Below are 24,858 nucleotides of genomic sequence, written 5' to 3'. Positions count from 1 at the left end.
GCTATTTTATAGAGGAAAAGAATAAAATGCTATTTTATAGTGTTTTAAAGCTTATGTGTCCTTATGTTATTCTTAGGTAATTGTAGTCCAAAAATCATACTATGTAAATAGTACCTATAATGTTAAAAAGGATTAGCTCTCATCTTTTCTGATGAGATGTTTGTTTGTATCAATTCCTGGTCAAGAACTACCCAGCTGAGAATCACACATATAAATAACTTGAATTAAGGGTATATCTGTTCTCTGTGCCAGCCTGCCTCCTTTTTAGGCTAGAGCAGGGGTGAAGTCCAGCAGGTTCTGACAGGTTCTGAAGAACCGGTAGTAGAAATTTTGAGTAGTTTGGAGAAATGACAAATACCACCTCTAGCTGGCCCCATAGTGAGGTGGGAATGGAGATTTTGCAGTGTCCTTCCCCTGCCACACCTACCAAGCCACACCACACCCACCAAGCTACGCCCACATAACTGGTAGTAAAAAAATTTGGATTTCACCACTGGGCTTGAGTAAATAAAATACATGTTTTCTAGTATTAATATTGTTCAATTATTTGTGTTAACAGGCTTTGTTAAAAAGAAAAGGGAGAGGGGAAATACACCTGTATTCTAGGGATGGAAACCAGTTGTTTTTAAGATGTTATTAGAATAATTTTTTTTATCATCCTTGATTATTGACCATTATGGCTTGGTTTAATTAATGTTAGACGAAGAGCATGGTGGTTCATGAAGTTACAATGCTGGGTTGACAATTGGCAGGCTTATGTTTGAGATCCAGTTGTTGTGCTGTGGGATGAGGTGAGCTCCCATCACATGCTGCAGCTCCTGCCAACCTAGCAGTTTGAAAATGCGACAGCGAGTAGATAAATGGATACACTTTGCTGGGCAACTTCATCTTCGGAGCAACAGTGATGTCATCAGCAGATACTTTCATCATGGAAGCACTTCAGTGCCAATGACACAGAAGTAGTAATAATATGAATGTTAGAATTTAACAATATTTGGAGAACCACCGTGAAACCTGTCATACCATATGCAAGTTTAATGACAAGTATTGGTTCTCATTTCAGGGACCTGAAAGTTATTTTTGTTTATTTAGACAAGATAGATTTTTGTTAATGTGGGCCTTAAGTCCATTTTTTTTCTCTTCTATCAATTTCTATCAGGCACAAAAGATCACATCCATGTTTCAGGGTTCAATTAAACTAGTTTATTATTATTCATGTCTATGCCCAGAAATATTCTCAACCAATGGTTAGCACTGCTTGGAGTTAGATAAGGGTCAACAGAATCCAAAGGAAGTTAGATTTAATTTAGATCTGACTATGTAGGGATTCTAGGGTGATCCCTTTTTGAACTCTACCGTCAGGCTCTGCCACTCCTTCTCCTACAATCTCATCAGATTAACAAACTTTACTTATTTTACTTCTCCTTCGGCAGAGCTGAAAATGGTACCCCAGAGTTGGCTGCTGGATCTACAGAATGTTCCTCGCTTTTTAGCGATCAGTCTTGATTACATTAGTAGTGTTTTGTTTTGGAGACAGGACCATCTAATCATCCAGGAGGGCATGCCACATGGGACAAAAATTGCCCTTTTGTGATCACACAGGCAATACCCCAGATCCTGAAGACAGCATTGGTTTTCGAGTTGCTTGATGTAACAGAACTTTTGGAGAATGTGGTGTTTTTTTTATGTTTACCTTTTATGTGTGGAAAAACATTTCCTGCAATAAAAGCCACAGTGTAATTTATTGCATATCTTAAAAAGACCTTAGGAATTGGCTATTTTACACTAGTCGCTTCTGTTCCAGAAAATTGACAACCCTGCGATTTTCATTCTTTTGGTAGTCATAGTGTAGAGAGAAATGTATCTCTAATATACCAGCATTTATATTCAGGGATGATATTCCTTTAGAGCAGGGATCTCCAACCTTGGCAACTTTAAGCCTGGAGGACTTCAGCTCCCAGAATTCTGGGAGTTGAAATCCTCCAGGTTTAAAGTTGCCAAGGTTGGAGACCCCTGCTTTAGAGAATAGATATTCTCTAGAGGGAGACATGTAGTTACGTTTTGCATTAATTATCCCCAGACATTGCTATTTTATTAATTTAGGGCTTTGCATACATCATACCATTTTAGCAAACCATTCTATTATTTTTCTGTTTATATTTCCATGAGCAAATGTCACTGATAAATTGTGCAATAATTTACTGTGAACAGTAAGCCAGTGATATTACTTTTATTTTTTCCATGGCTGTTCTCACTTTTTACATAGAAAAAAGTACACTTTTTACATTTTTTCTATGTAAGCCACTGAGAGCGACTTAGACTGCAGTAGCATAAAAATATGTGTAATTGTAAATAAATCCTTACAGTGTCAATCAGAATGAATAGTTATATTATCTGTTTATGTTTCTTTAGGTGGTATACTTTACTGCTACATTCCCATATGTAGTGCTTATCATCTTACTTATCAGAGGAGTTACCCTGCCAGGAGCTGGGGCTGGAATTTGGTACTTCATCACACCTAAATGGGAGAAATTAATTGATGCTATGGTAAGCTATAATACTATAATGGAATAAAGCCACATATATAATTATTTTTGAGTAAGAAAGCATTATGTGCTATGAATGTTTATGACAGCTTATTTTCTGTGTTTGTTTTGACTATGCTTGTATTTCTTAATTTTGTATTTTCCCCCATTTGTCTGTCGTAATTTTAAAAGAATAAAAGAACAAATTTTAAAAAAAGACAGCTGTATTTATAACATTATCTGATTATTGTTATTGGCTCCTTCAGGACAATACTTCATTTGCTTAAGGCATAATATCTGTTCAAATCATGATGACTACAACATGGCTGTGAAGATGCCAGATTGCATAAGCTAAGGTCCACTTTACATATTTTGTTGTGCATTGGATCCAGAATAGTATGTGGAAAAAGTCACTTGGTATAAATCCAACCAAGTGCTGCTGAATTCAACATGCACTCACCTATCTTAGAGATATAGGTAAATCAGTTGGAAGAAAATTGCACAATCAGAGGAAGAGATGTAGTAAACATAAGTTATAGGTATATTGGAAGAAAATTATGTTTTCCAGGAGTGTACTTGGCTCTACTTGTGTACACAAACTGTTCCATAATTGGAAATTGCTATTGAGTTTAAACTCGATTCTAGGTCTGTAGTCCTAAAAACTGTCTTAGAATTGATGTGCTTCAAAATGGAGATCATTTCATGACAATATAATCATGAGTAATGCAGTTTTTTTCGCTACTCTTAATCACAATACTAACTTGTAAATTACAATAGATGTCCCACTCAAAAGAAGCTACACAAGCAGGTAGAGACACCCAAGAGAAGACATGGAAACTAATATAGGAACAGGAACATTCCAAATGTTTGATGCTTGAAAGAAAAAATTACAGCTATGAGTTTACTTTCAGATTATAACCAGTCAGTAGTTCGAACTATACTTTGAAAAAATATGAATTTTTTAACATAATGAATACTTGTTATGTGACTTTAGCTGGTTTACTTTGTGGACTTTTCTAAGCTTTTCTAGCTTTTCTAAGCTAAAACCCCTGGAATCTGGTATCTGTTTAGTCCATTCTTAAGGATTCCTACAGAGTAGCTAAAACTGAAATGTAACAGTAATTGGTTTAAGTAATTATGGAATTTATTCATTTATTTATATGATTTGAATAGCTGCCTATTTCACACTAGTGACTCTGGACAGCATATAATGCTAAAACCATCAGTTAGAACAAGGATGTCAAACTCAAGCCCAGGAACTGGATCTGGTCCGCTGGATGCTTAAATCTGGTCCGTGAGGCCACCCTGGAAACAACAAAGACTGCCCACAGTGCCTCTGCCAGAGCGCTCAAGCCAACATAGGCACCCCCAACATGAGTGATGTCGAGCTAGCCATGGTCACCCTGGCCACACCCACTCGGTCCTCCCAAGGTCAAACACAAACCTGATGCAGCCCTCAATGTAATAGAGTTTGACACCCCTGAGTTAAAACAACAATCCAAATAATATATGTCCTAGGTTATAATTCCCCCACCCTGAGTAGCTAGAACAGATGTTAGATAATGTAATATTGCTCTATTTATTTATTTAGATTCAAAGCTTTGAGTCTGGGTTACGTCCTGTGCATTGATTTTGTGAGACTGAACCAAACCATCAATATATAGCTGCATGGATTTATATTATTTGTGGCATGAATATACACCAGGGAACCAAATTGCAGTCCTAAGTCTAGGACTATCTGTAAGAACAGATCATTGATGCTTCTTCCCCCAATTTTAAACCACATTCATCTTCTTCCAGTCCAGTTTCTCTTAATATACTGTATATTCATCATGTAGATTAAATAAGAAAGAGAACAGTATACAGCTTTGTTTTATTCATTTGCTGACTTGGGTCCGTCTGTTTCAACATTTTCTATTTGTACCAAGGCTTCCTGATTTATGTATAGGATTTGCTATATATATAATTATTATACCATTATATTGTTCACCATGCATCAGCAACAGTATCTCGTGTTCTTTGGCCTTTCTAAAGCTAGCTTAAACACCCTTGTCCTTTTCCATGTTTAATTTAATATGTGTTGGATGGTCCTAAGCATTATTTTGTTAGTATGTGAAACATAATATAATGTTATAATAACAATAGTGTATGATAGTTTGCACACTCTATTAAGCCATCTTTTTGGTATTAGACTGTAGATTGGGTTCTTCCAATCTGTAGATCAATGTCTCATTCTCCAGTTTTGCTGGCATAACTTAATTAAACCCTGTAGTAATTCTTCATCTGTTTCTTATCATATTTCGGTGGGTATCCTTCAAAGCCTGTAGCCTTTCAACTTATTAATGACCAAAGTGCTAATCTAACTATATCTTCTAGTACTAGAGGTTTTTGTAAGTAGGGAATATGTTCTGAAGTGTCTTGGATGTTGACATCTCTACTGAACAGTATTCAGAATATTCCTTCCATCTTCGTTTGATTTTCTTTACATCACTTATTGATGCATACAGTTCAAGGTTGGAATCTTCTTCTGATTTGAGAGAGTTTGCGGAAGACTTTCCCTGTTTTTCCATGTCTTTTCTCATCTTCAGTGTCTGCTATTGTAACAGTACTTCTTGTCTCGTCTAATAACTCCTTGAAATTCTGCATAAAATTACTTTTCTGGATTTTTGTCTTTCTTGGGCTTGGCTTCTCTTTTCTTCTTGGCAATTTCCACAGTTTGTTCTGACATCAAGTTTGATTTCTTCTGTTTCTTCATCTTTGGCAATCTCTTTTCACTTTTATTCTTAATGACTTCTTTAAGCTCATTCCACAGTTCCTCTGGTTCTCTATTAATGAGATTCAGGACTTCAGAGAGATTCCTGATGTTCTCCTTGAGAATGGTGGGCATATGCTCAAAGTCACATTATGGAACTTGCACATGAGCAGTTTGTGGTCTGTTCCCAGTTAACATCTGCTCATGGTGTTGATGTTATAATTGAGCTCTTCCACCTCCTTTAAGCTATAATATAGTCAGTTTGATTTTTGTGCACTCCATCTGTTGTTTTCCATGTATATATTTGTCTGTGTCAAAAAGTCCATATCAATTTGTTGAGGCCTCAGATGTCATTCTCTAATCAATGTGCGGAACTTTCTTGTATTCATGCTTCTTATGTTCTATGTTCCTTCCATAATTTTGTCTTTGTAGCTTTGTGTGCGGCAGCATTAACAACTAGACATCTCCCAAGTCTTTAATCCAGCCACACCATAAACACCATTAATACTCCAAAAGATCTTCAGCTGTTCCTCATTAGTATGTTGAGTGCCATCTAACCTGAGAGACCCATCATCTGACACTATATCATCAATCATTTCATATTTTTGAGTCATGTGGCTTGCTTGGTAAAAATACAGGAGTGGTTTATCATTACCTTCTCCTGCACATGAAGTGATGCCTTTGCTGCTGTCACTAAAATAATCATCTGCTTCCAAAATCTTCCTACTTTGCTGATGCCCAGTATAGGTACCTGCTTGCTTTGTCAAGGCATCTAAGATGAACTTTGTACAATGAATGATCCTGCTAGGAATGTAGACCCTTGGCATACACTACTGGTATCCTTTGCTCATCCCTTCTAGGAATATCTCCTTACCATGATAAGGTAACACAGTAGGATAGTCTGAACAACCTTAAATAGATACTTGAGGAAGGCTAAAGGTCTGGTTTGTCACTATCAGCATTTTAAAAATATACCCACTTACTGAGTACAATTCGCAGTGTTAATTTTAACTATTAGAAAATTTCTTGATATGATTTGGGGCCTATGTATCTAAAATATTTTTTCTTCCATATGAATGTTTTTAATTGTAAAAACTGTTTGCAGAGCATATTCTTTAGCTACCACAGCCTCTAAAAATTAGATGAGTGATGATTAAATATATTTTCTTCTTCTGAGACTTGTATCTCCCTGGAAAATTTCACCCGGTACTACCCAAATGAGTTTAGGTATTGGATTAACATTATTTTATTAGTTTCAGCTTTTTATATATTTTTATTGCTTTATCCGACAAGGTTTTATTATTGCTTCTGATACTATGGATTTTACTGGTTTTATTGTTTAATAAGTCTGCATTATGCATTTATAATGGGTGATTGCTTTAATGGTTCTATTATTCACTATTGAAACTGCATGATGAAATGAAAATGTAAAAGCAAGTTAGAATCATAGTATCATAATAATATTTCTGTGTGAAAATAAAACAAGTTACAGGATCCAACCTGGTTAGATTCCTGGGACCAGAGGTTTGATTTTCCAAGCTTTCAGACACATGCTGGAGCCCATCCGCAAGGAACTTCTCTCTAGCAGAATGTGTGCTTTGGGCTGTTTATGTGTAATATTTATGTGATGCTTGGTTGTGTGTGGCTTTTTTTGATTGGGGTGTTGATGACTGGTTGGCCGCTCTTTCCTTGTGCTGCAAAGCTCTTGGCTCCAAGGTACGAGATAGGATGATGTTAAATCAGCACTCCTGTTGACTGACAATTTTGAAAGTTTGCAGCTACTAAGATTGTTGGCTAAGCAGGGACAAAAATAGCCAGGGAAATGATTGAAGCTTGGTAAATGGGCCCCTTGACCATCAGTAGGAATGCTAACTTATAAATGCTAACAGATAAACCAACTTATCAGATACTTAGGAAGCCTAGAGCTTGGCAGCCCAAAGAAACAACTGCCAACAACTTAATAGCTAGCTATTAACACCCCAAACAACAACTAAACAGCCACACATAACCAGCTACCCCATAAATACTACACAGCCTGTAGCTTCCGAGGACATGGACAGGTTGTTGGGTAGACTGAATGCCACCACGTGTTTACTGGACCCGTGCCCCTCCTGGCTGGTGCTGGCCACTCAGGAGGTGACACGAGGCTGGCTCCAGGCGATTACGATCGCTTCTTTGGTGGAGGGTGTCTTTCCGGCCGCCTTGAAAGAGGTGGTGGTGAGACCCCTCCTTAAGAAGCCTTCCATGGACCCGGCTGTTTTAGGTAATTATCGTCCAGTCTCCAACCTTCGCTTCGTGGCGAAGGTTGTAGAGAGTATGGTGGCATATCAGTTTCCCCTGCACCTGGATGAAACCGTCTATCTAGACCCGTTCCAGTCCGGTTTCCGGCCCGGTTACGGCACAGAGACGGCTTTGGTCGCGTTGGTGGATGATCTCTGGAGGGCCAGGGATAGGGGTTGTTCCTCTGCCCTGGTCCTATTAGACCTCTCAGCGGCTTTCGATACCATCGACCATGGTATCCTGCTGCGCCGGCTGGAGGGATTGGGAGTGGGAGGCACCGTTTATCGGTGGTTCTCCTCCTATCTCTCCGACCGGTCGCAGTCGGTGTTGACAGGGGGCAGAGGTCACCCCGAGGCGCCTCACTTGTGGGTGCCGCAGGGTCGATCCTCTCGCCTTCTGTTTAACATCTACATGAAGCCGCTGGGTGAGATCATCAGTGGTTTTGGTGAGGTATCAGCTGTATGCGGATGACACCCAGCTGTACCTTTCCACACCGACCACCCCAACGGTTATCGAAGTGCTGTCCCGGTGTCTGGAGGCTGTACGGGTCTGGATGGGGAGAAACAGGCTCAAGCTCAATCCCTCCAAGACAGAGTGGCTGTGGATGCCGGCATCCCGGTACAGTCAGCTAAATCCGCGGCTGGCCATCGGTGGCGAGGCATTGGCCCCGATGGGGGGGGGGGGCAACTTAGGCGGCCTCCTGGGTGGACGGCTGTCTTTGGGAGGTCATTTGGCGGCCGCTCCAGGAGAGCGTTTACCAGGTTCGCCTGGTGCGCCAGTTGCGCCCCTTTCTGGACCGGGATGCCCTGTGCACAGTCACCCACGCACTCGTGACGTCTCGCCTGGATTACTGCAATGCTCTCTACATGGGGCTCCCCTTGAAGGGCATCCGGAGGCTGCAGTTAGTCCAGAATGCGGCTGCGCGGGTGATAGAGGGAGCCCCTCGTGGCTCCCGTATAACACCCATCCTGCGCAGACTGCACTGGCTGCCTGTGGCCTTCCGGGTGCGCTTCAAGGTTTTGGTGACCACCTTTAAAGCGCTCCATGGCATAGGGCCGGGTTATCTACGGGACCGCCTGCTGCTACCGAATACCTCTCACCGACCCGTGCGCTCTCACAGAGAGGGACTCCTCAGGGTGCCGTCAGCGAGGCAATGTCGTCTGGCGACGCCCAGGGGAAGGGCCTTCTCTGTGGGGGCTCCCACCCTCTGGAATGAACTGCCCCCAGGACTTCGTCAGCTTCCGGACCTTCGGACCTTCCGCCGCGAGCTTAAAACATATCTATTTAACTGCGCAGGACTGAGTTAGATTTTAGTTGTGGGTTTTATCTTGGGTTTTAATTTTTATATTTTTAATTAAGGCTTTTGAATAAGTTTTTAAATTGTTTTTAGAATTGTATTTATTGTATTTTTTGTTTTTAAATGCCTGTAAACCGCCCTGAGTCCTTTGGGAGATAGGGCGGTATATAAATATAAACAATAAATAAATAAAATAAATAAACAGAGAACAGCCCAAAGCACACATTCTGCTAGACAGAAGTTCCCTGAACAAGAGCCCAAAAGCTTGTAATACTAAACCTCTGGTCCTGGTGACTAACTCTGATTGGCTCAAGCAACATTATCCTGGGACATATACTGTATATTTGCCTTCATTCATAAAAAGAAGTTAACTCCGGGATATATGTTACATCCTGGAATTATATAAACATGGGGAGTCATGCATATATCTCAAAATAATTAGATTCCTTAGTGATAACAGCATTTTTGCCTTTTTCTTTACTTTTTCAAGACGTAGGTTGTCTTCACATACATAATACTGCTTAATAGCAGCAGCTTACATATTTGCAATTAGTTGATAAGAGTTTATTACTTTTGGGTGAACCCAAAACTTTGTATAGTCTGCAGGGATGCATATGTGTACACATATACACATATACATACATACATACATACGTACATACATACATACATACACACACTTATGTATATTGTCCTCTAGAAGCTAAATATGTCGTCACAGCTCAAAATTCATTGTTGTTTTGTCCATTCATTGTTGGCTTAAATATCCATTTAGTGAAGTTCATGAAGCCAGTTATCAGTGCGGACTAAAGACATCCCTTCTTCCAGATCTGGTAATTAAATAAATCATATTGCTTCATTCAGGTATCTGTTCCTGTAGATAGTCCCTGAATTCTCCTCTTGGGGCAGCCTGATGCATAGTACTGCCACACAACCTACATATGGCATGTTTGATAGCCTTATTTATAATCACATTAACTGTTTTTATTGCTATTTCTATTTTTTTTAAAAAACCCTAATTTTCTCTATTGATCTTTTTTTTTAAAGGTGTGGAAAGATGCTGCTACTCAGATATTTTTCTCTTTATCTGCTGCATGGGGTGGTCTGATTACTCTGTCTTCCTATAACAAATTCCATAACAATCTATACAGGTAACTCACAAACATTCAGCAATGTTTAGATGGCAAAGATAAATCCAGGTACCTCTGGAACTAGGTTTGATGTCATCTTTGTTATCTGCATGTATAGCATCAATGTGTCACTAGAACTTCAAAGTAAGACTACCAGACATGAGTTGCAAAAACTGGAAGACAGGATGGTACTCAAAAACTGCCTTTAGTGTTGTATGAATATTTGCACTGCAGATCTGATAGCCCTGCTTCAAAAATCACGAGATTTCTGGGGTTAGTATGTCCTATTTCCTCCTGAATAACTGCCCTAATTATAAATAGGCTGGGTTGAAAGTAATGTAGAGGAGTGTCAAGAGTCAAGGATAGCAGCATGAAATATAGCACAAGAACAATCTATGTTAAAGGAAGCTTTGTAATTGAGAAATAGGTCAGGAATGCTCTGAAGCAGCAAAGATAATTTGTGATTTTCACTATTATAATTACTGTTCCATTATTTTTACGGTATCAGTAGCAGAGTAATAATTCTGATCGTTGCATTAATTCCAAATTCAGATAAAGAAAAAAGCTCCCAGTGTCATAACAATGGAATATTTGATATAATTTAATTGGTAAGCTTGTATATAATTGAGAACAACTGCTTTAAAACTGCAGAACAGCTAATCCTCTGTCCTTCTTTCAGTACTGTTATAAATTTAAACATTTATATACTTCCCCTCCTGTTTACCCAATTTAAAACCACAAATTAAGAATAACAAGAAAATCCAATAACAAGTTATAGAGGAAAGTAGTACGTACTCAAGACAGGCCTGTCTGAGTAAATCAGTATGATCACAACCATTATCAAATGATAGTTGATGAGGTATTACCAGGCGATGGTAGAACAGAAGACAAAGAATTGGAAAAGATCACAAAGCATTAAGATCTGAAAATTCAAATTGCGGTGGTCCCAGTGATTATCAGCACACTGGGTGTCATACCAAAAAATCTTGGATACTACTTAGAAAATCTGCATATTGAAAAAAATTGCATTTGTCATTTGCAAAGGCCACATATATGCTACACTGATACATGATACACTGGGTTCTTGGGAAGAACTCAATGTATATGAAGGCCAACAGCATTTAAAGAACTGGCAGCTGTGACTTCACATTGTTGTGAACTAATAATAATCAATTCGGCAATGATATGCTGATTTGTTTTGCTGCATCAAGAAGAAAAAAAAAACTTTATTTGAATTCCTTATTGCTGTTGGGAATGTGACTGCAGATGCATCCATTTATTTATTTATTTATTTATTTATTTTGTCACAGCAATATATGTAACTATCATACAGAAAGGTTATATAGTATATAAAGGTATAAGTATATATATATACTTATATATGAAGAAGAAAAGAAAAACAATATATATACTTATATATGAAGAAGAAAAGAAAAACAATAGGACAGGAACGGTAGGCACGTTTGTGCGCTTATGGGGTGAGGTCAATAGTAGAAAGTTTTTGGTTAAAGCTTTTAGGATTATGAGAAGAGACCACAGGTCAGGTAAAGTGTTCCAAGCACTGATGATTATGTTACAGAAGTCATATTTTCTGCAATCTAGATTAAAGCGGTTGACATTAAGTTTAAATCTATTGGTTGCTCTTGTATTATTGCAATTAAAGCTGAAGTAGTCTTTGACAGGAAGGACATTACAATAGATGATTCTATGAGTTAAACTTAGGTCTAGTTGAAGGCGACGGAGTTCCAAGTTTTCCAAGGCCAGGATTTCAAGTCTAGTGGGATAAGGTATTCTGTTGTTTACAGAGGAATGGAGAACTCTTCTTGTAAAATATTTCTGGACACCTTCAATTGTATTGATGTCAGAGATATGGTGAGGGTTCCAAACAGGTGAGCTGTATTCTAGAATTGATCTAGCAAATGTTTTATATGCTCTGGTTAGTAGTATAGTGTTTTTGGAAAAGAAGCTACGCAAGATTAGGTTTACAACTCTTAGAGCCTTTTTTGCTATGTATTTGCAGAGGGCTTTGACACTGAGATCATTTGACATGAAAACTCCAAGGTCTTTAACGGGATGGGGGTCATCTGTAAGGTAATGTCCATTAAGCAAGTACTTAGTGTTTGGGTTCTTTTTTCCTATATGTAAGACTGAGCATTTGCTGGTTGAGATTTGGAGTTGCCAAGTTTTAGACCAAGCGGTTAGATGATCAAGGTCTTTTTGAATGATAGATGTATTATCAGTGGTGTTAAATAGTTTGACATCGTCAGCAAAGAGAACACAATTACTTGAGATATGGTCACAAAGATCATTAATGTATAGTATGAAGAGTGTTGGTCCAAGGACGCTGCCTTGAGGAATGCCGCTCTTGACAGGAACAGGATTTGATAGAGCATTGCCAATTTTGACCACTTGTTGTCTGTTAGACAGAAAAGCAGATATCCATTTGTGAAGGGGTCCTGAAATGCCGTTGGATTTTAGTTTTAGGAGAAGTTTATCGTGTACTACTGAGTCAAAAGCTTTGCAGAAGTCTATGTAGATTGCATCTATTGTTTTGCCTTGATCAAGATTTGTAGTCCATATATTTTAGTGGAGAAGTTGTAAGTTGCATGATAATTTTTTCCTGAAACCAAATTGTTTATTGGAGAGTAGGTTGTTTGCTTCTAAGTGTGAGGTAATGGATTGGTTGATGATTGATTCCATGACTTTGCAGGTGACGCAGCATAGAGAGATTGGTCTGTAATTTTCGACTAAGCTGGGGTCTCCTTTTTTGAAGATAGGGATGACTGTGGCCAGTGACCACAGTTTGGGAAGGGAACTGGTAGTGAAAGCTTTATCAAAGATTATGCTTAGGGGTTCTGCTATATTAGTGGAAAGTTTTTTTAAGAAGTATGCACATAGTCCATCGGGTCCAATAGATAGCGATGGTTTTATGTTATGAAGAGCTTTTCCAACATTTTCTTCTGTGAAGTCTATATGAGTTAAGTCATCTTGTTCATTGCTGGTACGTTTGTGGAATGTCGGATATGTGTCATTGCTGTTAACAAAAACTGAGCCAAAGAATATGTTGAAGACGTTGGCTTTAACTGTTTCATCATTGCATTCTTTGTTGTTAGAATCCTTTAGTGGTGGGATGGATCTTGTGTCTTTAAGTTTATTGTTAACAAAATTATAAAAGGCACGATTGGAATCTGTGCGCAGAAGGTCCTCTTCTTGTTTGGTGTGGTAATTTGTGCATTCAGTTTTTATTTGGTTGCATATATTTCTGTAGCGGTTTTTGAAATTTGCTACAAAGCCTTTTTTGTTTCTTTTCCAGAGGGATTTTTTTTTTGATTGAAGCTTTTTTATTGATATGGGTAGTTTGCTTTTCCTGATCATGGTTGTCATTTGTGGTACATATAGTTTAATGACTCTATTGATTTCAAGTAGGAAAACTCTATAGTGGTCTTCAGCAGTTATGCAGTTTGCAAACAGATTTTCCCAATCCAGAAATGAAAGATCATTGTTTATAAGGTCGTAGTTGGCTTTTTTGAAGTTGTAGATGGGGATACTATTGTTATGACGATTTGAGTATGGACGTATATTGAGACGAAAATCAATCATGCAGTGGTCACTGTTGGAAAAAGGTTCTTTAATTTGTAGTCCATAAATTGAGTTTGGGTTGTTGCAGAAGATGAGATCAAGGCAGTTGTTGAGTCTTGTATTGTTAGTTACAAGTTGTTCAAGACCTAGGTTTGTAACAGCGTTGTATAGTGTAGTATGGATTGGATCAGTTGTACATTCACTAGTTATCCAGTTAATGAGAGGTAGATTTAGGTTGCCCAGGAAGATGAGAGGGCATGGGCAAGAGGTAGCCCATGTTAGCAGTGAGGTTAGCATATTTGCATGGGTAATGTCATAGTCAGGGGCTCTATAGCATAGTAAGAATCGAAGAGTGGTGTTAAGGGATAGGTCGCATACAATAGTTTCAGGGAGAGAAAGTTTGTGTAAACTTGAATATTTTTTAGATTCAGTGACTTTTTGTAAAAGATAGTCACTCTACCACCTCTTCGGATTTCACGATCTGATCGATGAACTTGATATTCTTTGTTTGAGATAATGGAGTCAGGAAGGGGTGAGTTCAGCCATGTTTCACAAACAAAAATGATATCGAATGTACCACTGTTTAACAAGAGGATAAATTCAGGTAATTTGTTAACAATGCTTCTCGCATTTATCAATTTGCATTTGAGATCTGTAGTAATTGGTGTTGAAGAGGTAAGGGGCGTGCATACCTAGTTTTGGATGTTGGTAGGTTGGGGGTTGTGTACAACAGGTGGTTGTATAGATGGTTGGATGGGTGGATGGATGTTTTGGGAGGTGAGTGTTTGGATGTTGGGTACTTGATTGTTTATTGAGATGTTTGGTTGAGTGGTTGGTTGGGTGGTTGGTTGGATGGTAGTTTGGCTGGTTGGTTGGATGGCTGTTTGGATGGCTGTTTGGGTGAATTGTTGGGTGGCTGTTTGGATGGCTGGATGGATGGTTGTTTGGATGGCTGTTTGGATGGCTGATTGGCTGGCTGGCTGAATGGCTGTTTGAATGGCTGGTTGGGTGGTTGGTTGGATGGATGGTAGAGTGATGAGTACTTGATTGAATGTTGGGATAGGTGGTTGATTGTTATGGGTGATGGGGGGTTTGGAGGTGATTTTTTGATTGTAGGTCTTATTTTTTATGCAATCAGCCCGATAGTCAATATATAGGTTGGATTCACCGTTGTCTTGTCTTCGTTTAAGTTCTGTGCGAAGTTTTAAGTTCTGTGCGAAATATGAAACCACGTGCATTGCTTTGAGATAGAATCAACGCAGACTTAATGTATGCACAGATGTATGTTTATCACAGTGGAGGGCAAGACAAAAATAATGTATTTATTTTAATATGTTGTTAAGATGTTGACGGAATCAATTTTGTTGTCATATTTGTATCGGAGGAGTATAATTCTATGAGGAATACGGGATATATGTATTGTGCACAGACACGGTATTGGTAAATAGGTGTAGAATTCAGAGATGAGCAGCAAAAAGGAATTTTTCATTTCCAATCGATTGTAAATTGATTACTGGTATGGTGGGTGGAGGAGGTTCAATTAGGGTATGATTTTTATGGGAGATTTTGAAGTCCAACTTTTATGGATGACCTGAGGTGGGACATGGATGGGAGCATTGCCTCTCCCTTTGTCCTTTCAGTTAACTCAGCAGCTTTTGATAATATTAGGCATATTACTGCACTGTCTGCAATTTGCAGTTCTATTATCCTCTGCAGATATTTCAGTTTGTTCCAGTGGATAGATTGATTCAGTGGTCTCCCACTTAATGGAGTTCTGCAAAGGTTTGTCCTTATCCTCCCGCTTTCTAACAGGTAATGAACCTGTTGGTGCAGACCATCCAGTAATTTGGGCTATGGTATCAGAAGAATGCTGATTATAATCCTCCTTGGTGAGGGAGATGCTATTGATACTCTGTCCTGGGACCTGGAGGCTGTGAAGGTCTGGATGGATGAGAACAGTAAACAGTAAACCCAAGTAAGACAGAGCTGTCACTCATATGCCTCCTGTTATACTAGTGATGTCCTTAGATAAAGGCTACAGGTAGTCCTTGACTTATGATCACAACTGAGCCTAAAATTTCGGTTACTAAGTTACTAAGACAGTTGTTAAGTGAGTTTTGCCCCATTTTATGACCTTTTCTTGCCACAGTTGTTAAGTGAATGGCATAGTAACAAGCCAGATTGTTATGTGAATCTGGTTTCCCCATTGACTTTGGTTATTCAAATGACCCCGGGACACTGCAACCATCATCAGTATGAGTCAGTTGCCATTCTTCCAAACTGTGGTGCTGGGGATGCTGAAAAATGATCATAAATTGCTTTTTTCAGTGCTTTGAATAGTCACTAATGAATGGTTGTAAGTTGAGAACTATCTGTATCTGTTTTAGGAGCTGGTTCATAATTTGGGAATCTTACCTTTTGGCCTCATGTCTCCTTCTATTTAATAGCAGATGGAGATCATGGTATGCCATTACATGCCTTTAACTGTTGCAGGATGACCTAGTGACAGTAACTCATGTTCACATTATCACCCATAAGGCTTATTGCAATGTGTGTTACATGATGGTGCCCTACACTACATATTCCAGGCTCTGCACTGGTTCAGTTTTTCTGAGCTAAATTTAAAGAGCCCTTTGATATTTGGTTCCTGGTTATGAGAAGGTCTATCTCCTCTAACTGGATTTGGAGGGAGCTCTGTTTTGTCCCACATTTCTGAAATGTCAGGGGAGCTCAAGGTAGAAAGTACTGCTTTTCCATAGCAATGTTGACTCAATGGAATGGTCGCCACAATGTAAAAAGGATGTGGAGACTCTAGAAAGAGTGCAGAGAAGGGCAACAGAGATGATTAGCGGACTGGAGGCTAAAACATATGAAGAAAGGTTGCAAGAACTGGGTATGTCTAGTTTAATGAAAAGAAGGACTAGGGGAGACATGATAGCAGTGTTCCAAGATCTCAGGGGCTGCCACAAAGAAGTGGGAGTCAAGCTCTTCTCCAAAGCACCTGAGGGTAGAACAAGAAGCAATGGGCGGAAACTAATCAAGGAGAGAAGCAACTTAGAACTAAGGAGAAATTTCCTGACAGAACAATTAATCAGTGGAACAACACTGGAAGTTTTTAAGAAGATGTTGGATAACCATTTGTCTGAAGTGGTGTAGGGTTTCCTGCATAAGCAGGGGTTGGACTAGAAGACCTCCAACGTCCCTTCCAACTCTGTTATTATATTATAATGCATTAGCCACTCAGATCAGAATGATCTTCTTGATAGCTTTTAGGAACTTATTAAAAAAAGGATCTCTTTTGAAGAGCCAGTGACTAACATCTAACCATCTAACCGCTTGGTCTAAAAATTGGCAGCTCCAAATTTCAACCAGCAAATGCTCAGTCTTACATATAGGAAAAAAGAACTCTAAAACTAAGTACATACTAGATGGACATTACCTTACAGACGACCCCCATCCCGTTAAAGACCTTGGAGTTTTCATGTCAAATGATCTAAGTGCCAAAGCCCACTGCAACTACATAGCAAAAAAAGCTCTAAGAGTTGTAAACCTAATTTTGCGCAGCTTCTTTTCCAAAAACACCACACTACTAACCAGAGCATATAAAACATTTGCTAGACCAATTCTAGAATACAGCTCACCTGTTTGGAACCCTCACCACATCTCTGACATCAATACAATTGAACGTGTCCAGAAATATTTTACAAGAAGAGTTCTCCATTCCTCTGAAAACAACAAAATACCTTATCCCACCAGACTTGAAATCCTAGGCTTAGAAAACTTGGAACTCCGTCGCCTTCGACAAGACCTAAGTTTAGCTCACAGAATCATCTATTGTAATGTCCTTCCTGTCAAAGACTACTTCAGCTTTAATTGCAATAATACAAGGGCAACCAATAGATTTAAACTTAATGTAAACCGCTTTAATCTAGATTGCAGAAAATACGACTTCTGCAACAGAATCATCAGTGCTTGGAATACTTTACCTGACTCTGTGGTCTCTTCCCATAATCCTAACAGCTTTAACCAAAAACTTTCTACTATTGACCTCACCCCATTCCTAAGAGGACCATAAGGGGCGTGCATAAGCGCACAAACGTGCCTACCGTTCCTGTCCTATTGTTTTTCTTTTCTTCTTCCTATATATGTTTATATGTGTATATACTATATAATCTTTTTGTATGATGTTGTGACAAAATAAATAAATAAAAAATAAAAACATCACCTGGGCCTTTTTCCTTCCTCCCTCCTTCCCTCCCTCCCTCCCTCCCTCCCTCCCTTCTTTCCCGTGTGTGTTCTAATTTTTTTGTTGCTTTAATTGTGACATTGTAACTGCTGAGAACATGGGATTTTGGCAGGCCAAAAAACAAATCAAATAAAAAATAAGGCCTTCTCCAAATACATGTAGCCTTGGTCAGCATGAAACTGTTATGAGCAGTAGAGGAGGATATACCTATTATTGTAACTGCCTTGGATAAGTGTGAACTGAACTTTTGAATTTTCAAAGTAATGGCTAGACAACTCTTTTAAATCCCCTTACATGCTTAGCATCACATTTTGTGTGATCATTCTTAAAGCTCTCTGGGAGTTAAATGTTTTTGTTGACATCTGTCTTTTATAAGCATTAAATTAGTGATTACTTAGACTAAATTTTCTGTTCAGTGATCCTACTTTTCTGTATCTAACAAATTTGTTTTTGAAGCAGTTTAGTAATGGGATGCTGATTAGACACTTGACTCTGGAGTTTCAGCATTCAGAAGTAACACCCAAAGTAGTATTTCCAATCTGGTGCCCTTTAGTTGTATTAAAACTGGATAACTTACGAAGAAGGGACAGGATGGGAAAAACTGAACTCATCATAAGTACATACTATTTTATCTCAAATGTTTTCTTAGTTATGTAGTACAACATAATTTTTCTTCCAAATCTTCACTTGAACTTTTCATCTTAAATGCCTATAAGTGGTCACTTCCATTATTTGATAAGGTCCACCTAAAATTTACCATATGTTGTTCTAGGCATTGTGTGGTTTTGTACTATGGTTTGTGAAAGCTGACTTATTGTTTTCCCTGTTTTAAAATCTAAGATTTAAAATTGAAATTTTAAAAATTTAAGATTTAGGCTTTTGCTGCTAATACTTGGATTGAAATACTTGGATTGAATCACACAAGGAAATCAGGAATTAGTAATCACTGTCTTAGAATTTCTCTCTTTAAAAGTATCAGTTCCGTATTGTAAAATGTCTACATTGATAAGGTGAATTAAATTATTTTTATTAGTGTAGCTTTTTTGTGGGTGGGGAGTGTTGTTATTGGGAGTGTGGGTTGCACACCATTTGCACCCACTCTGGGACTAGGACACCCTACTTATTACTCATGCCCCTGTGACTTCTTGTATGGACTGTTGCAATGCAGTCTACATGGGCTGTCCTTGAAGAACATTTGGAAGCTTTAACTGGTGACACAATAGGTAGTAGATGTTACTGGTTACTTAGTGCACGTAACACCGCTACTTTGTGAGCTGCATTAGCTTCTGGTCTCAAATCAAGGTACTGCTTCTCACCTTTAAATGACTTGGGACTGGCTTACTTGAGGATGAATCTCTTCTCAGTTATATCTATTTGTTCAAACTAGTCAGGCAGGATGGGCATGCTTAGGGTCCTGTGGGTTAAGGAATGCCAGTTTGCAGAGCACAAAAGGAAAATCTTTTCTGCTGTAGCACCCACCCTATGCATAGCCTTGCTTCTGACTCTGATTGTTGTTGTTGTTGTTGTTGTTATCATCATCATCATTATTATTATGACACTATACACAGCAAACGAGATGATATTATTTATTTATTTATTTATTTATTTATTTATTTATTTATTTATTTATTTATTTATTTATTTATTTATTTATTTATTTTAATATTGTTCACTGCCCAGGCTCAGTTGTTGAATGAGCAGCTATCCAAATGGAATGAGTAAATAATAAATAGTATTTGGTATCATACTTACTAAATATTGGTATGTCATTAATGGGACATTATAATTACATACTCAGTACACATTACCTACTATATCATTATTACTCAAGAAAAAAAATATCTGGTAAATGTATTTTCTTTTGCCCTTCTTTTCTTCAGGGACACCTTGATAGTAACTTGTACCAACAGTGCCACAAGTATATTTGCAGGCTTTGTCATCTTTTCAGTGATTGGATTCATGGCAAATGAACTTAAAGTGGATATTGAAGATGTTGCAGACCAAGGTAGGATTTTTTGCTTTTCTTATAAATGTATTTTTTGAAAATTGCATTATTGGGCAGTACTGATTTTGTCCTGGTTTCTTTTGTGCAAGATATCCTGCATAGACCTATGGATTAGAGCAGATGAAGCGCTTGGGCAAAATGGCACAACTTGGAACACCTTGAAACATAAGAATGGTTGCCATCTAAGTCAAAGGATAACATGCTATGTCTATCTTTGCTTTGTGTAGAAGCTAGTCAGACAGTATCTGTGTTGGGATAGTTCCCTTTATATCCTCTGAGGACAGCAAAGAAATTAGTTAATTTTACCTACCAGGAAATATTGCATTTATAAGTCAGTGGGGAAAAAATATCCTGAAAGAAGAAAGAAGCAAACTACTTCAGTATGGTTGCTAAGGAAACTATAAAGGTGTGTCCATGAAGTAACTACGAGTCAAGCTGCACTCAAAGCTCTACTTCCCCATTCATGTCTTGTATAGGCTGTCTTTCTGTACATATTGACATGTTTAAACATGTAAGATCACAATCTTTTCTTAAGATGAGTGCTTCCTTGGGCTGATTCTTTAATGCAATGGGACATAATATGATTGCCTTATTTATACAAATTTTTAGCTGAAAATTGTCATTTTAGAATCAGAATGGAACTGATTCTTCTATCTTTGCTATCAAATCGGTCAAAATGTAATTTGAATTTTAAGGTGTGCAAATGATCTTGGTAATGTACATACCAGTGGTGGGTTTCAATTTTTTTTTACTACTGGTTCTGTCAGTGTGGCTTGGTGGGCGTAGCATGGCTTGGTGGGCTTGGTGGGCATGGCAGGGGAAGGATATTGTAAAATCTCCATTCCCACCCCACTCCAGAGGAAGGATACTGCAAAATTTCCATTCCCTCTCCAATCCAGGGGAAGGTTACTGCAAAATCCCCATTTCTTCCCAATAAGCTGGGACCTGGGAGGCTGAGAATAGAAGGGGATGGGGCCAGTCAGAATTTTTACTACCGGTTCTCCAAACTATTAAAAATTTCCACTATCGGTTCTCCAGAACTGGTCGGAACTTGTTGAAACCCACCTCTGGTACATAAGGTACATTTGATAATGTGATTCTCAAGCTATAAATATTTGATCACTCGGATAATTGTCTTATGAACTTGCCTATTCCTAAACCACTTTTGGACTCCACAAAACCTTCCTGGCACTTAATAATAATTTATTTAATAGGTGCAAACACAGGGGACTTTACATATTAAAGAGTTAGTTAAAAATGCTGGGCTGGTCTGAACGGAATTACTGTACATGTAAGCATTTGCTCTTTCTATGCTTCTGTAAAATATTTCAGCAGTGAGAGAAGAGTGTGTGTAAAGAGATTGCAGCCATTTGCTCTGTTTCAGGGGAAAACATGTATATACCTACATGTCATCACACATCACATACAAAAATTGTTAATTTTGTGAGCATATCATGTTAAATTTGCAATTCATTTCTTGAAAGGGGTACTCATAATTCTTTATTGAATATAGGCAGGTTCAACCTTTTGGCTTGCCTGATTTCCACTGAGTGAAGAGGAATTATCTTCGGCTGTGTATTATATATTATGTGTATTGTATATTATTATGTATTATAAATTATGTAGTTAATTTATATATAAGTATAAATAATGTTAAAAGATCTTGTGGGGCTGCATTACTAGCTGTCCAGGGCAGCATGAGGCCCATGGGCCACTGCTTGGATATGTCTGATTTAATACAAATATGTAATATTCATTTTGGACAACCATTCTATCCAGATTCTTCAGTTTCTAAGAGTTGTATTTTATGCAAAGGAATGTGGATGCTTCTTTCAGAACTGACCTATTTAAACAAATCTACTTCACTTGATCATTTATTAAACAGTGCCATTAAATGCTAAATAAAACCATAAAATGGTTAATACAGCTAATGAGTAAGTTTAGGTTAAGTGCCATTTTGCTTTTCAGGAAGTATGACCCCATTAAATTCAATGGTTCTTTCTTTTAAACTGACACGTGCAAGAGTGCAAAGCAGCATGTATATTTTAACTCCTTCCCAATGACTCTAGACTAGACTAGACTAGACTAGAATAGAATAGAATAGACTAGAATAGAATAGAATTTTTTATTGGCCAAGGAATTTGTCTTGGAGCATATGCTCTCAGTGTACATAAAAGAAAATATACCTTCATCAAGGTACAACACTTATAACACTTAATGATAGTCATAGGCTACAAATAAACAATCAGGAAACAATATCAGTATAAATGGTAAGGATCCAAGCAACAAAGTTACAGTCATACAGTCATAAGTGGAAGGAGATGGGTGATGGGAACAATGAGAAGATTAATAGTAGTGCAGATTTAGTAAATAGTTTGACAGTGTTGAGGGAATTATTTGTTTAGCAGAGTAATGACGTTCGGGAAGAAACTGTTCTTGTGTCTAGTTGTTCTAGTTTGCAGTGCTCTGTAGCATTGTTTTGAGGGTAGGAATTGAAACAGTTTATGTCCAGGATGTGAGGGATCTGTAAATATTTTCACAACCCTCTTTTTGACTTGTGCAGTATACAGGTCCTCAGTGGAAGGCAGGTTGGTAGCAATTGTTTTTTCTGCAGTTCTAATTATCCTCTGAAGTCTGTGTCTGTCTTGTTGGGTTGCAGAACCAACCAGACAGTTATAGAGGTGCAGATGACAGACTCAATAATTCCTCTGTAGAACTGGATCAGCAGCTCCTCAGGCAGTTTGAGCTTGTCTAGTTTCCTGTATCAGAAATGTTTATAAGTTGTTTCAAAATCTCTAGGATTTCAAGTAAGATATAAACACTCAAGAGCATTTTGGTGATTGTGAAAGATTTAGATTCAATTTCCAAAAGGGGCTTCAGTATTGTTTAAGTGCTTTAGAATCCAGACAACTGCAAAGCTGTAATGATGCAAAAGTTGTATATTAACACTTCAAAACAACTTGATAAGGTAGGCTTTTGATTCAGAACAGAAGCACAATAGAATTTGCTAAAAGATGAAAACTCTAGAACGGAACTAAAATCTCAGAGAACCAAAGCAGACATATAGCAACTTTTTCTTAAGGCCCAATTTTTTTTGTATTATGACTATATGTGTGTTTTGAAATGCCAAATAACCAAATTTGGTGGATATTTGAATAATATGGCTGTCCCAAAGGAAAATGCCAGTTACTCCATTACTATAAGGTACTTTTGAATTATTGCTTGAGTTGTGAGTTAATTTTGTAAAGGGTCAATATTTGTCTCTTCCCAGATCGGTATTGAAGCCCAACAACTACCCTTATCTATATCTAGCTCTAACATAACATAACATAACATAACATAACATAACATAACATAACATAACATAACATAACATAACATAACATAACATAACATAACATAACATAACATAACATAACATAACATAACATAACATAACATAACAATAACAGAGTTGGAAGGGACCTTGGAGGTCTTCTATTCCAACCCCCTGCCCAGGCAGGAAGCCCTACACCATTTTAGACAAATGGCTATCCAACATTTTCTTAAAAATTTCCAGTGTTGGAGCATTCACAACTTCTGCAGGCAAGTTGTTCCATTGATTAATTGTTCTAACTGTCAGGAAATTTCTCCTTAGTTCTAAGTTGCTTCTCTCCTTGATTAGTTTCCACCCATTGCTTCTTGTTCTACCCTCAGGTGCTTTGGAGAATAGTTTGACTCCCTCTTCTTTGTGGTAGCCCCTGAGATATTGGAACACTGCTATCATGTCTCCCCTAGTCCTTCTTTTCATTAAACTAGACATACCCAGTTCCTGCAACCGTTCTTCATATGTTTTAGTCTCTAGTCCCCTAATCATCTTTGTTGCTCTTCTCTGCACTCTTTCTAGAGTTTCAACATCTTTTTTACATCGTGGTAATCAAAACTGAATGCAGTATTCCAAGTGTGGCCTTACCAAAGCATTTTAAAGTGGTATTAACACTTCACGTGATCTTGATTCTATCCCTCTGTTTATGCAGCCCAGAACTGTGTTGGCTTTTCTCTGTGGTCATAACCTCCATCTCTCCATGAAATTAATTTAAAGGATCCCAATCAAGAGAGATTTGCAGTTTCATTTCCTGCAATTAGGTTTTCCCACAGTATGATGAATTCTAGAAACTCATTATTTTGATTCCTTAATTTAATTTCCAAACGTGCAAGAAGCTACTGCAAGCAGCATTTTTATCTGTAGTAGTCAAGAAAAAAAAAATCTTTAATCAAGAGATGAAAGAGCATGTTCATGAATATATAACATCCCCTAAGCCTTCTTGCCAAGAAAAACTCCCAGTTAACAGCAGGCTTTAAAGTCAGCCTCTTGCATTGCCTCACACCAGTAATAATAAAAAAGTCTTCAAGCAGTATTTTATGTTTGACAAGAGTTTTCCAACATTTTTGGAAATATATAATGGTTGTGAAATTAACTCTTGCTTTGCTAAAATAAAAAGGGCAGTGGTGTATTACAGAGTAGCTCAGGAAAGAGAAATCTGTTGCCTACCAGATGGTTTGGGTTTAAATACCCAATGCAGTAGCTCTGCCAAACCAACCATTGTTCAAGTCTGTAATAAAAATATTGGGATGACACCAGTTTCTCCAACAGATGATGCATGGTACATAAAAACGATGGAGGGAATTTGTGTATAGTAAATGAAACAAGTGGGAGAGCAATTAAGAAGACAAATATTTTAAAGAGGAGTCGTGTTTCTATGCTGCAGTTTGGCATCAATAAGATAGAATAAAATAGGGTGTACTCTGAAGAGTCACAAACATTTCTCGAAATGTTTCACTATATCACATTCTCTTTCACAGTCGGGGCATATTTGTATTTAATAGGTATATAGCAAACTCCCTGCTGTTCTAATAATGATCTTTGCCATCCCCTTTCTGTGAAAAGCTAGATTTTTCTGGAGATTGCTTGTGCTCAAAATGTATGATTGGAATACTACATCCTGTGACCCTATAATGCACTCTTCAATTGGAAAGTGGGAAACGGACTTCTAAATGTTGTCAT

At 38.0% G+C, this 24,858-nt stretch overlaps 1 protein-coding gene across 1 annotated transcript in view; it reads left to right on the top strand.

Moving 5' to 3' along the window:
• Window positions 1-24,858, top strand: part of SLC6A5 (solute carrier family 6 member 5) — a 73,370-nt gene that overhangs the window by 23,385 nt on the left and 25,127 nt on the right. The window contains exons 7-9 of the mRNA XM_058161822.1: window positions 2,413-2,547; window positions 9,902-10,005; window positions 19,690-19,814. Coding sequence (XP_058017805.1) covers window positions 2,413-2,547; window positions 9,902-10,005; window positions 19,690-19,814 — 364 coding nt within the window. The remainder of the gene's footprint in view (window positions 1-2,412; window positions 2,548-9,901; window positions 10,006-19,689; window positions 19,815-24,858) is intronic.

Source organism: Ahaetulla prasina, chromosome 1 (genome assembly GCF_028640845.1).
Source record: "Ahaetulla prasina isolate Xishuangbanna chromosome 1, ASM2864084v1, whole genome shotgun sequence".
Lineage (NCBI taxonomy): Eukaryota > Metazoa > Chordata > Lepidosauria > Squamata > Colubridae > Ahaetulla > Ahaetulla prasina.
The sequence above is the reverse complement of the archived record's forward strand: the minus strand, read 5'-3'. Positions and strand labels throughout refer to the sequence as shown.